This window comes from Heteronotia binoei, chromosome 7 (genome assembly GCF_032191835.1).
Source record: "Heteronotia binoei isolate CCM8104 ecotype False Entrance Well chromosome 7, APGP_CSIRO_Hbin_v1, whole genome shotgun sequence".
Taxonomy (NCBI): Eukaryota; Metazoa; Chordata; class Lepidosauria; order Squamata; family Gekkonidae; genus Heteronotia; species Heteronotia binoei.
In genome coordinates this window covers 82,047,356-82,062,798 of record NC_083229.1, presented here as the reverse complement: position 1 = coordinate 82,062,798, position 15,443 = coordinate 82,047,356, and the positions used below count along the sequence as shown (strand labels likewise).

The following is a 15,443-nucleotide window of genomic DNA, read 5'->3' as shown; positions in this document are numbered from 1 at the left end:
AAACATTTACAAAAATTTCTGCTATGTAAAAAAAATCTAAAAATAAGATCTAATGACATTTTTGAAGTTTATATCTTGGAACTAGTTTGCACCAATTCTTGGGGGGGGGGGAGGCGGAATTTAGCTTGGTTTCAGAGGAAATGAATGAATTGCTTTTTTTTAGGGGCGGGGTACTTCATATGTATTTGATTTGTATATTTGCGATATTTGAGATTATATTTCAATATAATTGTCAAATCTTCACTTTTCCTAAGGTGGTGTTACTGTTTTCGTGGCCTTATATGATTATGAAGCCAGAACAACAGATGACCTTTCATTCAAGAAGGGTGAACGGTTCCAAATAATAAATAACACGTAAGTCTTCTTGCCCAAATTTGAGCCTGAACTAGTTGGATCCTTTTGTGTGCATTATGTGTGCACTTTTCTCTCAATAGTAAAATGAAATTGGGTAAGCAGTATACTGTTCAAGTTCATGGATGATACCAAATTATTCAAGATGGTAAAGACCAAGGCAGATTGTGATATGCTCCAGGAGGATTTCTGTAAAATGGGCAAGTGGGAAACAGCATGGCAAATGAAGTCCATTGTAAGCAAGTATAAGGTTATGCACTGGAACAAAAAATCCTGATTTTTAATATGAACAGATGAGGTCTGCTGGTTGAGACAGGGGGAAAGAAATCTTGGGGTTGTAGTTGATAGCTCAATGAAAATGTCAGTTCAGTGCATGGAAGCAGTGAAAAGGCAAACTGTATTATGAAAGGAATAGAAAATTAACCAGGCAATGTTGTGATGTCCCTGTATAGGTCTTTGGTGCAGCCTCATTTGGAATATTATGTACAGTTCTGATCACCCTATCTTAAAAAGTATATTGCAGAGCTGGAAAAAGTACAAAAGAGAGCATCTAGAGTGATCAAGGGGTTGGAGCATTTCTCCTTTGACGAAAGATTGAAGAGTCTGAAACTTCTCAGTTTATAGAAAAAAGACAATAGACTGAGAATGTAATAGAGGTTTATAAAATTATGCATGGGGTAGAGATAGTGGATACAGAGCTTTTTCTTCCATAATACTAGAACTGGTAATAACTTGCTGATGATCGCCGGCCCTAAAGAGATCTGGCTGTCCTTGACCAGGATCAAGGCCTTCTCAGTCCTGGCCCCAACCTGGTGGAACTCTCTGCCAGATGACATCCATGCCCTGCAGGACCTTATGCAGTTTCACAGGGCCTGCAAGGTAGAGTTGTTCCATCAGACTTTTGGCTGATGACAGCCATGGCTTGTCAACAGGCACCTTCCATCTTCCATTCCCTCCACCCCAATACTCTATTCCCCACCCCCAGTATGGTGTTCTGGCAGTCCAGAATATAAACAAAACCTCCTAGGGTGCCATCTGGTTTTTTGTAAATTTTAACTTAAACTGTTAGGTTATTTTTTAAATTTATATATTGTTTTTGTTGTACATCATTTATATAATGTTTGTTGTACATCGCCCAGAATGGGAAATGAATTAAATCTGTTGGGGTGATTAATTAAGCCTAATAAATAACAGGAACAAAAACAACAATTTGGGGGTACCCAGGAATGCTCCCTCTAAGCTGTGAAGTCTGAGCAAAAATTCTGCTGTGTGAGCTACTAGCATTAAGGTTGTGAGCTACTGCATGAATGAGATTGTTCTGGGGCCATTTTTCCTAAGACAAAAATGTGTGAGCCAGAGGCTAAAAAACTGTGAGCTAGCTCACACTAACTCAGCTTAGAGGGAACACTGGTACCCAGTGAAGTTGATGGGCAATAGGTTCAAGACAGACAAAAAGGGAAATACTTCTTATTGAGCCGTAAATTATCTACCAGTGGAGTTAGATTCAGATGGGTAGCTGTGTTGGTCTGAAGTAGCAAAACAAGTGGCACCTTTAAGACCAGTAAAGTTTTATTAAAGGTATAGGTTTTCATATTCAAGCACATGTTTTCAGATACAGTGAAACAGAATTTCTTCAACTATTACATATAGAAAGAGAGGGAAAGGGGATTTAGTTGCCAGGAAGGGCTAATTAGAGTCAAGACGGAGACAAAAATAAAATTGGAAATTACCGTTTAATACATACAGGTAGAAGGGGAGCAGTAAATTATACAGCATAATGAAGATATTTAACATATTCAAGGATCAAACAGGAATAATAAGCTGAGTTTATATGGTAACCATGTGTGTTCACTTCTGGGGCAAAAACACTGAATGAAATAAATATGTCAGGAGATTGATATATCCTTAATGCTGAGAGTGATTAATTGAGACCCTGCCATCTGTCTCCTCTCAAGCATGGAGGTGACTTTGTTCTTCCAGTGGAGCTGGTAGACAACTTTAGAAGTGGGGTTAGGCAGAATCTTAAAGGACAGGTCAGGCAATGGCTACTAGCTGTGGTGAGTAATTGGAATTTCCATGTACAGAGGTAACAAACTTCTGAATACTGATGTTAGGACGTAGCATCAGGGGAAGGCCTTGGCCTCTGTGCTCCAGTTGTTGGCCCTATAGGGCAACTGGATGACTGTTCTGTGAAATGGTATGTTGGACCTTGTCAGACCACCAGTGCTGGTCCAAGGGCGCGTGGCGCCCTAGGCAGGTGCCTGCCGCCACCCGCTGCAGCAGCGCTGTGCTCTATTGCACTCCCCCAACTCACCATCCACCCCTCCTTTCCCTTCCCTTCTCGTTGCCTCCCTCCTGCGCGATCACACAGCAAGCCATGCCAGGGCCAGGAGCACTGTGATCATGGGGGGGAGGGGAAAGGAAAGAAGGGGTGGGTGGCAGAGCGACAAGCCAGAAAAGGAGGCGGTGGGTAGGCAGCGCGCTGAGGGGGTGCAAAAGGAAGGGAAAGGAGGGGCGGGCAGCGGTAGCAGTGGTGGTGGGCCAGCAGACGAGGCATGGGCAGCAGGCGGCGCTTTGGGGAATGGAAGGAGAGGGTGGGCACCACGCCTGGAGGATTGACAGAAAGGGAAAGGAGGGTTCTGCAGTGGCGGCGGGCGGAGGAGGCAGGCAAACTAGGCACTTGCCTGGGGCACTGGGAGGGAAGCCCAATTCAGCGCCCCCACCCTCTTGGAGCCCTAGGCAACTGCCTAGTTTGCCTAGTGGGCGAGCCAGCCCTGCAGACCACTGGTCTCATCCAACAAGACTTTTCTTAAGTTATGTTCTTAAAAGTGCCGCTTTCTATTATTGGGATGCTATCAATAAGGGAGGGGATTGATAGGAAGCCCCTGTAGTTGGAGTTCTGCATGCAGGATAGAATAGGAACAATGCAAAAAGACAATGAGATAGGGCCCTATATTTTTATTGTGAGTCAGAGTAACTTCAAAATATTAGAGTAATCTTAACTTTCCTTCTCCTTAATGTACATCGTATCCTGCTAGGGCTGAAGAGAGTACTGACATTCATTTACAAATGCCTATTTAATGGTTACAAAATGATTCCTTTGTAATATATTTGTTCATATTCAATGTAGCTGTTCTTGTTTTTCAGAGAAGGAGATTGGTGGGAAGCAAGGTCTATCGCAACAGGAAAGAGTGGCTACATCCCAAGCAATTATGTTGCTCCTGCAGATTCCATTCAAGCAGAAGAGTAAGGCATATTGCATTCTTCATCAGCAGTTTTATCCATAATTTTCTAATAGATACAAGCAGGAAAAAATAAGTAGATATAAGTTGACCAGTTTAGGTGTCTGTAAAGTAAAAATGGAATTCACATAATCTCTTAAGGAATATTGATCATGTTTAAACAAATGTTCAGTAATATATTTGGCTTTTAGAAATATTTTACGTGGTATTTAGAGGGAACTCATTCCAAATATGGTGTTTGCTGCTGCAGCCCTTATCAGCTAATCATAGTCTTCAGATATTGGCTAGAGCTAAAGCATTCATTTTCACCGTCTTTCAGTGTTCTATTTTGAGGTAACAGAGGCTTGCATTGTTCTTACATTCCAAATATAGTAGTGCTAACTGATATGTTTGAACTGCTTTTAGCGCTAAAAGGCCAACAGTAAGAATACTGATGATTCTAATGCTGTACTTTCAAGCAAAGGCTTTTTCATACATTCTGATTATACAGCTGACAAAATGGTTACTCCTGTTCCCTTCAATTCTTCAGAATGCACCATACCATCACTGGCATCTGGTCAGAGCTATTGCTACTTAAGTACTTAAAATGAACCAAGTTCTAGGGTAGAACTGTACTTCGTGAAGCACTGTGTTTAGTGAATATTCTCCTGGATAGCTTAGGTCAGGTGTTCTAGATTCCTGCCTTGACCACATTACTGATTTCAATATTTACATCCTCCACATAGCCCCAGAGTATAGAGGCAAGAAGGGTTTTGAAAAAAGATGCCCAACTGCTACAGCCATTTGAGAAATTTTGTGTGATTGGAGCATCATCTGTTAGCTGTTGTGTGAACTGCACCTGATGATGAAGTTTAGCGAGCATGTTTATAGCCGCCTTTGCCTGTGCTTCAGAATGGGCCACAGGAATTCTAAATTCATTGGAGAGGAGCAGCTAGGGCACGTCTTGTGATTTAGATCCTGTCAGAATGTTGGAGCTTGTTTTTGCTGCCAGCACAGTCAGAATAGCTGGAAGCTGCTTTCCACTGAGTTCTTATTTTGCACAAATTTTTAAGGAAATAAAATTCATTTGAATCTACTGGGTCAGTTTTTAGTTGGGTTAAATATTTAATTTGTTGTAGGTCACTTTGCAGCAGTCACTTCGTGTGTTTTGCTGTGTGCTTTTTGTTTGTTTGTTTTTGTTCCAGTCAGGTTTTCTAGTGGTGAAAAAGGGAGTAGGGGGTCTCTTTTAACCACCAAAAAGAATGTGGAGAACATAGGACCTGAATGGACAAAAGCCATGTGAAATAAGTGTTGTTATAAGGAAGAGAATGCCTTGAAATTGAGTGAAGAAACTGACTGGATCCAACCCCCTTTGTATTCCTGCATTTTTTAAATGCTGAAAGCGTGGGTCCTCAAATGTTTGCTTTTGTTTACTAGCCAGCCATTACATGTAATTATCATCCCCTTTCCCTGAGCCCATATTTGTGCAGAGATGGTTTGGGGAGAGACAGGGGTCTTACTGTACTGGTTTACAGATATCTGGTTAACAAATAAAAGAAGAAACAGGAGAGTTCCAGTAGGCATGTAAATATTTTAATTAATTTAATTAATAAATAAGAAAGATGGAATGTTGTATCACTTTTCCTGGGGTGAAGACAGTAAGAAGCATCAGTAGCCTTGTGATGCTTTGAAAGGCTTCCTGATGTTTCTTACCTTCTTCAAAGTACAGCACAATGAAATCTCTGTGATGTCCTGCTTATGGAGTGCCAGGAAAACTCATCACTGTTGAGTGATTTCTTTGAGGGCATCTGGTTGTAGAATATCATTTGGTGGTTATTTGTGACCTCATTTGGTAGTAGCAAATACTATTGAGACTTACTGGTTTGCAGTGACTGTGAATTTTTAAACCAGCATCTGGAATGTTTCCTGATCATGTTTGTAGACCCTTCTAGGCACATTTTAATAGACTGCAACAAAAATGACACCTACACTCATACATGCCTACATTCTGTTCCCATTCCCACTTCAGCCCCCAATGTACCTAGCTGAGTTAATGCTAAAAGCAAAGTTGTTCCTCAACTAGGAATGGTCATGCTTGTGACAAAGAATAAGCTTGATAAGGCCATTGATGCAAAGCATTTTTGCCATAACTATATGGCACAATATTGTACATAGGATATTTTATTTTTTAAAAATAGAATAAATCTATAATTAAAACATATTTAATCTTTTAAAAATAGAATATATGAAGGGGAGCACTGAGGTTGCAATCCAGATAGCTCTCATCCAAGAGGACTGCTCTAGTCTAGCAAAATTTTGTCTTGTTTTCTTCAAGCAGTTGACCTCCAAAGCCATGCAACAATTAGTCTTGACATGTCCTTCATGTGGTATGGGGCCCGTGTTCAGGGGAACAAAGCTACAGTGCCTGTGGACTTACAGAGCAAATTGCATTTTCTTTAGATCATGACCTATATGGAACAAACTGGTCTGCACTAAAATAGGATTGGTTCCAAGTTCATTTAAAAGGAAAACATATGGAGATCTAGTGGAACTGAGTTCTACATGAAAGGGTCCTGCCACAGGGAAAGTTCTATCAGATCTGTTTTAGGCACAGTGGCATATCTGGATCTGCTTTGTAATAAACTATTTGTGCTGACTATCATATAGCAACAGAATTTTTTTATTTGAATATTCTAGATGGTATTTTGGTAAGATGGGCAGGAAAGATGCAGAAAGATTACTATTGAATCCTGGGAATCAACGCGGTATTTTTTTAGTTCGAGAAAGTGAAACCACAAAAGGTATGTGTGTCTGGGTTTTTTACATCACAATATAAGAGTCATTTAGAATACATGGGCAGAAGCAAAAATTTAAACTATGCCTTTTTCTAGGTGCTTATTCCCTCTCTATACGTGATTGGGATGAAGTTAGAGGCGATAATGTGAAACACTACAAAATTAGAAAACTTGATAATGGTGGATATTACATAACTACTAGAGCACAGTTTGAATCTTTGCAAAAGCTGGTCAAACACTATACAGGTAAGTCTTATGTTCCTAAATTGTAGCCAATTGCCACGCTGTATCAAATTTGCTATTCTTGGAAAAGGTAATTGAGCTAAGCAACTCTAGGTTTTCCTAAATGAGACCTTCACACTTAACTCTTTCCAGTTCAGCTTCAGCCCTGGTTTCAGGACTGAGACAGCACTTAAGGTCTTGATGCCTCACTTTCTCTGGACAGACAGGTGTCTGCATTTTTCTTTCTTTGCCAGGCCCATCAGCTGGTCCCCTATCTGTCTTGGTCAGATCTGGCCACGATTCATGCCACAGTCACTTCCTGATTAGACTGTTGCAATTCACTCTATGCAGGGCTGTCTTTGAAGATGCTCTGGAAGCTTCATGGTCATGGTCAACACACATACAACCAATACTTAGGCAACTGCTTTGGTTGCCAGTTGGTTTCTGAATGAAATTCAAGGTGCTGGTCTTAACCTTTAAAGCCAGTGGTTTGGGACCATCATAACTGAAGGACCGACTCTTCCACTACACTCACCTACATTGCCTGCCCTCTTCCTTGTGCAATCTTTTGATGGTGCCTGCTCTCAAGTGGCTCACCTCTCTTCTCTGTGGTGGTCCTGGTGAGATGCTTTATCAGAGAACACCCATTCCCTGTGGGACCTTGTTAGCTTTCATAGGGCTTGCAAGACAGCTCTTCCAACATACTTTTAATTAGTCATTGTACATGTCTTGTAATTCTTGTTTCCACTGGACCATTTTCCTGTTGGGTTATTGGATATAGCTGTGTTTTACATAGAAGTTTTATATAGTTAATTTTAAATTGTATTATATATTTATTATTCTTACTGCTTTTAATATTCTCTATTGAATTGTATTTAACTTTGTTGTAAGCCACCTTGAACCTTGCTTGTTGAGAAAGTGGAGGGGTATAAATTTGATAAATAAATAGTTTCATATATTGCTGTGGAAATGAAAATAGAATGTATCCGTTCCTAAGTATGTGTGTTTTTAAAATATTATGAAAGACACTTTTTGTTGGTAAGAGAAGCTGGGAAGATAATTTCTGTTTGTGTTAATATTTGTGAATATATAAAAAGAAATTAAAATACTGATTTCCAATCACCAGAGCATGCTGATGGCTTGTGTCATAAGTTAACAACTGTGTGTCCAACTGTAAAACCTCAGACACAAGGTTTAGCAAAAGATGCTTGGGAAATTCCTAGAGAATCCTTACGGCTAGAAGTTAAGCTGGGGCAAGGATGCTTTGGTGAAGTATGGATGGGTAAGTGTCTCTAAACGAAGAGATCAGAATTCACATTAGAATTCATACTTACTTGCATAAGATCCTGGGATCTGCCCCTGGCATTTCCGGTTAATAAAGGATCAGGGCTAGGAAGGACATCTGTTTGAGGCTGGGAAACCTGCTGCTAGTCAGAATGGGCAACACTGAGGAACATGCATAACTCTTCATAGGCTCATATGGCTGTATTGTTATAATACTTCAGATTTTAAAGGGGGAGGAGAGCATTTTACATGGCAATAGGTATACATTTTATTTAGGTGATACCTTATTTATTTATTTGGGACTTTTATCCTGCCTACCCTGCAAGTGAGCTCAGCGCAGCATACATCATCATAATACACAATAAAGCAATTCCATAAAAACACCAGCACAATAAAATAACTCTAACAGAGTTAACATTTAAGAGACCTATTTAAAATACCTGATGGTTTTTAGTTTTGTTCCAATACATGCTGGACCCATGCCAAGCAGGGACAGTGAAACACTTCAGTGGTATAAATCAGCTGCTCCCAGTGCCAATTGTATCAATAATGCCATGGAGCAACTAAAAGCAGGGGAAGTGATGTTATTTGATGTCCACTGCCTCAACCAAAGACATGGCAGAACAGTTCCATTTTACAGGCCCTGCAGAATTGCAACAGATCCCACAGGGCCCATATATAATTAACTTCCTATACTGTTTATAGTATACCTTGACTTACATAGTTTGTTGTTCACATTGTTTCCTAATTCTATAATCCTAGAGCTAGTGCATTGTTCATTGGTTGTCTTATGCTGTTTGATTGCACTGTCTCATATTCTGTAATCCACCTTCAATGTCTATGAGAAAGGAGAGCTATAAAAAAGTAAATAAATAAATACATTAGCTAACAATGTACTGCAATGTTTCCCAAGGAACATGGAATGGAACCACAAAAGTAGCAATCAAGACACTAAAGCCTGGTACAATGATGCCAGAAGCTTTCCTGCAAGAAGCTCAAATCATGAAGAAATTAAGACATGATAAACTTGTTCCACTTTATGCAGTTGTATCTGAGGAGCCAATCTACATAGTCACTGAATTCATGACAAAAGGTACCATTTCCTTAATGTGTGGAAATCAGAAATACGTTTAAAAAATGTTTTCAGTGTCATATTTGTTTATTTTGAGATTACAAATTTAGGTATAGATTGTGCAAATACAATCCTAAATATAGTTACGCCCCACTGTATCTGTTGATATTGGTGGTACCTTTGTGAGTTTTTGTTGCAGATAATTCTCTGATAAGGCTCTCATGTTTCATTTTTTATTCTTGCCACAGTTTTAAAAATTCTGTTTGGAATTCATTAGAGAAAATGTACAGGAACCATTTTTCAGTTTTATATTACAGACTGCAGTAGCAGTGGACTCAGGAGAGGCAGCATAAAAATCTTCTTAAAATATTATGTCTAAATAAAGTAAATATTAAGTAATAATGCTGTTTGAAATGAGAGCCAGTGTTTGGTAGTATATGAAGGAGCCTGAAATGTGCCTAAGGCCTGTGTGTTTTCCTGTCCCCTGATATGCTGTGATTTCACCCCTCCCTTCCTATTTGGAGACAAATGGTAGTTTTCAGTTAAATCTGAACTGGCTACTTGCAGAATCCAAGCAAATTCCAAATCATGATCCCTGGGAAGAACAATAGAAAAGAAATGCATGAGCCACAGCTTGCTCTGGGCTTCACATACCACCACCATGGTTTAACATTGAACTGAACATGAATGTAAGCTTCAGACAAAGTGTGTGTGAAAAAGGACTTGAAAGCTTATCCATTTAGACATATAGTGGCAATTGGGACTGTTGTAAATTCTTTTATTTTTCTTGCTTATTAACCCTCCCAAGGAATTAGGTGTATTTTTGACCCTAGAGTCATGGGGGGGGGGGGATTGGTTTACCTGTTTAAAGCTTTCTACAGGCACCAAACTCCTGTTGAATTTTCTCCTCAATAAACTGTCCTGAAGTCCTTCTCTCCCCTCCCCACTTTTTTTTAATTTTGAGTTTTATCAAAAGGGTCAATAGACTTGGCTTGAAAATGAAAGTCATAATCATAATTTGAAAGGCATGAATCATAAATTGGGGTACTATTGATTCCAAAATATTGAAAAAAAATGATTTTAGCATTGTTCCCATGTTTAAATAGATGGACCAACACCTATTATCTCCATTTTATAGAAAGGTGGAGCAAACAGTGAAAACAAAATCTTTTCTCATAATTGATATCTATAGACTTCTCCTTTTTTTGCTTTAAGGATTTAGAACACTTTTGGATTTGGAGGTTGTAGTGACCCTAAGGATTGTTGAGTATATGGGCAGAGGAGATAAAAGCCCTGGCTTTGTGTTCTGTCAAAGCTTCCCTTATACTCATAGCCTCATGATAAAGGTCAAATTGAACAGTACTGCAGTTTTGGAAATGGGGTCATTCAATGCCCCATTGCAGGACAAGTCAGGACATGTTTGAAGGCACCCTCTGAACCTCACATTTTCTAGACTTGAAGGAGCCATGAAGCCTGGAACTCTAGATAACCACTGGCCACCTGTTTTCTGAGCTAATAGCTTCCTTTTTACCCTTCAAATTTTGCAAACCTCAGAGTTAGGCTGGCCATAATATCTGCAGGCCAGCCAGGGACACCTTGAGGGGGGAAGGAATGTGTGTGCATGCGCGCCCCGCACGTGCGCCGCCGGAAACAGGAAGTGACGCCACTTCCTGTGACATCATTTCCCCTGTGCCACCTGCCGGAAGCAGGAAGTGACATCACTTCCTGTGACATCATTTCCCCCAAATGACATCATTTCCCCCAAATGCCACTGCCGGAAACAGGAAGTGACTTCACAGCACTTCCTGTGACGTCCCCAAAAATCCCCCAAATATCACCGCCGGAAACACCAAGATTATTTATAGAGAGGGAAAGGGGGAAATAAAGTTAAATAAAACTCTTTTTTTACTTTTTTCAAAGTGAGAAGACTAGAGACAACGGGTTCCACGCTGAGAAGCCAGTCAGATTCCAGTGAGATTCCAGTGAGACTGTGCTGCATAATGCAGCCTATTTATTTTGTCCTGTTTGCTCTGTTGGCTCTATCTGCGCCACCTTCATCACTTTCGGGGTGTGGATCCCCCAGTGGGGTGGTCTCCCGACTCCCTCCGCCAGCTGTTTCTGATAGCCCTGCGCCCCCTCTTTCATTTGATATGTGTCCCGTGCGGGTGCCACCCTCCCGCCGGGAGATGCCGCAAAATGAGCCCCCTTGAGGCTTATGGCGGCAGGGCTCAGGGGAAGCGAGCTAGACTGCTGTTCTTTTGAGGGGTTATAGAGTGTTTCGAGCCCATCCCTGTGGCATCAGTCCCATCATTGTGGGACCCAGGGGGCCGGCACAGCAGCCCGCTGAAGCAGCCTGTCACTAATAACACAGGTCGAGATGCAGGACAGGAACCCGGAAGTGACCGACAGGCTGCTTCAGCGTGCCGCTGCGCCGGCCCCCTGGGTCCCACAATGATGGGACCGATGCCACAGGGACGGGCTTGAAACACTCTATAACCCCTCAAAAGAACAGCAGTCTAGCTCGCTTCCCCCGAGCCCTGCCGCCATAAGCCTCAAGGGGGCTCATTTTGCGGCATCTCCCGGCGGGAGGGTGGCACCCGCACAGGACACATATCAAAAGAAAGAGGGGGCGCAGGGCTATCAGAAACAGCCGGCGGAGGGAGTCGGGAGCCCACCCCACTGGGGGATCCACACCCCGAAAGTGATGAAGGTGGCGCAGATAGAGCCAACAGAGCAAACAGGACAAAATAAATAGGCTGCATTATGCAGCACAGTTGAGAAAGTGCTTTATCCCATATACTGATGAAGTAAATACAGGATTTGAGAACAAAATTGCACCAGAAGACACAAACACAAAGCTCCCTTACACTGAATCAGTGCTTGGGTCCACCAAAGTCAGTATTGTCTACTCCAGGGGTGGCCAGAGTTGCTTAACAAAAGAGCAACACAGAATAAAGGTCAGATGTTTGAGAGCTGCAAGACATGAACATCGGATATTTGAGAGCCACGGAAGGAAGGAACGAAGGAAGGAAGGGAGGGAGGGAAGGAAGGAGAGAAGGAGGGAGGGAAGGAAGGGAGGAGGGAGAGAAGGAAGGAGGGAGGAAGGAAGAAAGGAAGGAGGGAGGGAGGGAAGAAGAAGGGAGGGAAGGAGGAAAGAAGAAAGGAAGGAGGGAAGGGAGGGAGGAGGGAAGGAGGGAGGAAGAAAGGAAGGAGGGAGGGAAGGAGGGAGGAAGGAAGGAAGGAGGGAAGGAAGAAGGGAAGGAGGAAGGAAGAAAGGGAGGAGGGAAGGAAGGAGGGAGGGAAGGGAGGAGGGAAGGAAGGAAGGGCGGCCGCCCCCTCCCGCCAGCCGCCCCCCCTGCTTTCGGCCCCCTCCCTTCCTGCCTGCCTGCTTACCTTCTTCCAGGGCACGGGTGGTGGCCTCCCCGGCGGGCGGGCTGGCCAGGAGGCGCAGCGGCGGCTGGTGCTGCTGGCGGCGCTGCTGGCGGGACTGGCGGCGGCTGAGGAGGAGGCGGCTGAGCCCACGGACCTGGGGCCTCCCGCCGCCGCAGGCGCCGCCGGCCCGCCTCCCGCTCCGGCCATCGCTGCCGCCGCCTCCGCCACCTCCCCCCACGGGCCTCCAGCGCCGGCCTCTCCGCCGCCTCCCCCTCCGCCACCGGGGCCCTACGCCAGCGAGAGGAGCTGGTGGGCCGCGCGCACGGGCGGGGAAGGCGGCGAGTGAGGGAGGGAGCGTCCCTGCTCGTGCGCACGGCGATTGGCGGCGGTGTGGCGGGCCCTACGCCGCCCACTCTCCTGGCCCCGCACATGCGCAGAGCCCACCACACCGCCGCCAATCACCGTGCGCACGCGCAGGGACGCTCCCTCACTCGCCGCCTTTCCCGCCCGCACGCACGGCCCGCCGGCTCCTCTCGCTGGCTAAACCGGGATCTCTAATGGTCCCGGTATAGCCAGCCCGGGAGGCGGGAATTTGCGGCCAGAAGCGGGACTTTCCCGGGTGACCGGGACGATCTGGCCACCCTAGAGTGGTCTTCTCAGTTTTTTACACATGTGGTACTCTAGATGACCCCAGCCACCTGTCCACTGAGCTGATTGGTTCCCTTTGTCCTTCATATTTTCCAAAACTCTGATTTGATCATCTGAACTTTACAGGGGGAAGTTACTCTAGATGGCCCTTAGCCACCTGTGCAATTTAAATTAAAGGAATGTTAGTTTGGTTTTGAAAGGAATAGTAGTTATTGCAAGAGATTCTGAAGAAGAAAGAACATTCCTAAGTGCAGTTTTCTATATTATATTACTTTTAATACAGTGTTATTTGATGTTAAACATCTCTAGCTAAATCTAAATCATGATATTAATGTCTTTCTGCAGGTAGCCTACTAGACTTCCTTAAAGAAGGAGATGGGAAATATTTAAAGCTTCCACAATTGGTGGACATGGCTGCTCAGGTACTTATTGACAACAATCCTGCTATAGTGTTAGAATTCAGTAATATATAGCACAGCTGAAAATAACCATTTAACTAGTGTATAGTTATTTCATCTTTTAGCAATTTCTTTAAAAATTCCTTGCAAAATAGTGATTGATGCATACATTTGAGCAGAATGTATACTATTAAATCTAAAGACTGAAACATCTAGTACAGGGGTGTCAAACATAAGGCCCGGGGGCCAGACCGAGCCCATCCAAGGCTCTTACCCGCCCTGCAAGCAACTGGTATGTATGGTAATATAAGGTATTTCCCCTGTTATGATATCCCTTGGGGGGAAAACCTAGTCTTGCATATGATTAAATTGGGGCTTTTGTAGGCTTCCCATTAAATCAGTTGCTTTCACTGATAGGAATCAACTGCTTTTGTTTGTATTTTGAGTAAAGAATAATATTGCTAATTGGGTTTGCCTGTGTCCTTTATAAAGTCTATATCTCTGGTACCTGGCATTACATTTTATTGCACACATGGCTTGGCTCGACAAAGTGATATCTATGTCAGATCCAGCTCTCATAACAAATTAGTTTTTGATACCTCTGAACTAGTATCAGGTTTTTTTCAAGGTATGACATGTAGGTAAGCAATAGAGCCAAAGCAGTCGTGAGCAGAGTTAACCCCTTCTAAATCCATTGAAATCAGTGGACTTAGAAGAACGTGACTCTGCTTAGGATGACACTGTTACTTAACTGTGTGATGAATTGAGCTGTTTTGATAATATGCTTTCTTTTTCTTAAAAAAAAAAAGATTGCAGATGGCATGGCCTACATTGAAAGAATGAATTACATCCATAGGGACCTTCGAGCAGCTAACATCCTTGTGGGGGACAACCTTGTGTGTAAAATTGCGGACTTTGGTTTAGCAAGGTTAATAGAGGACAATGAATATACTGCCAGACAAGGTAAGTCTGATATATTTATTTCACTAGCTAACAGAATTTTAATATTTAGTACAACATCAGAATTCTTCATCACCATAAAGAAATGTTAATTTAGTTCTGACATTTTAATTCATTTAAAGGGATATGTGTTAACATTCATTATTTAATTCATTACAGTTCTTAGCAATAGAAACTAAAAATCATTCTATAAAAGAGTTCATTACTTCAGCAGGCTTTGGAATTTTAAATGACATATATGCTGGGTCTTTAAAGAGTCAGTATTCAGTACTGGTTTGAAAACCAGATTTCTGAGACTTTTAAATGGAGCCCCCACAAGCTCTTACAAATCTTGTATTTTCATCTTGGTGTTATAGCTTGAAGTCAGATCCCATCCAGTTGTATATAATTTATGTATGAAGTGAATCACGTAAATCTGTAATTGTTTCAGAAATCCTTGGTTGTATTTTCCTAATGCATCTAACAATAAGGGTAAATCTTTATGATCTCAAAAATGAAATTGTTCCCTGAATAAGTCATTTGAAGCTTCCTTTATCAGGCCAGTGCAGAAGCCCCAGTGTACCATACTCACATACTTAGTTTCTTTACAAAACAACAAATTGAATGGAAGGGCAACCCTATTGATAGGTAGTATCTCAGATTCAATCTGTAACTTCCGCAATTGAAATAAAGCTCCTGGGGTGTGCTAATTCAAGCTATAGGTGGGGTGCTGCTTTTTGTAAAGCAGCTCGTCTTCCATGTAAATATTTCCTTCATATAAAAAGCTTCCTTTGGGTCGAAATGTTCAAGTCTAGCTTTGTTTGGTTTTGGTATCTTCCCTTTAGGAAGCATTAAATCAGACGATTTCCTGCTTGTCGTATGAAGGGCTATAATCAGAAAGGATTTTATCATGAAAAGTTTTGTAATAATGTATGCAGTTTTTTGTTAATAAGAGCAATCACAGTGTAGAGCAAGGATCCTCAGCATGTTGCCCTTGGGTAGACTAGTTTGGGCTTTTGCCCAGCAAGGATTCTGATTGGCTGTGCACAGGCCTGGCACTAGGGATTCTGCACCTCTAGGCCGAGGTCTGCCCACCTCCCCGTCTCTTTGTGCGCGCACGGCCCGATGACGTCACCGGAAG

The 15,443-nt window shown here is 42.6% G+C and overlaps 1 protein-coding gene across 1 annotated transcript in view; it reads left to right on the top strand.

Annotated features, from left to right (window-relative positions):
* Positions 1-15,443, top strand: part of YES1 (YES proto-oncogene 1, Src family tyrosine kinase) — a 75,073-nt gene that overhangs the window by 49,221 nt on the left and 10,409 nt on the right. The window contains exons 3-10 of the mRNA XM_060243922.1: positions 255-354; positions 3,499-3,597; positions 6,270-6,373; positions 6,464-6,613; positions 7,716-7,871; positions 8,787-8,966; positions 13,311-13,387; positions 14,173-14,326. Of these exons, the coding sequence (XP_060099905.1) occupies positions 255-354; positions 3,499-3,597; positions 6,270-6,373; positions 6,464-6,613; positions 7,716-7,871; positions 8,787-8,966; positions 13,311-13,387; positions 14,173-14,326 (1,020 nt within the window). The remainder of the gene's footprint in view (positions 1-254; positions 355-3,498; positions 3,598-6,269; positions 6,374-6,463; positions 6,614-7,715; positions 7,872-8,786; positions 8,967-13,310; positions 13,388-14,172; positions 14,327-15,443) is intronic.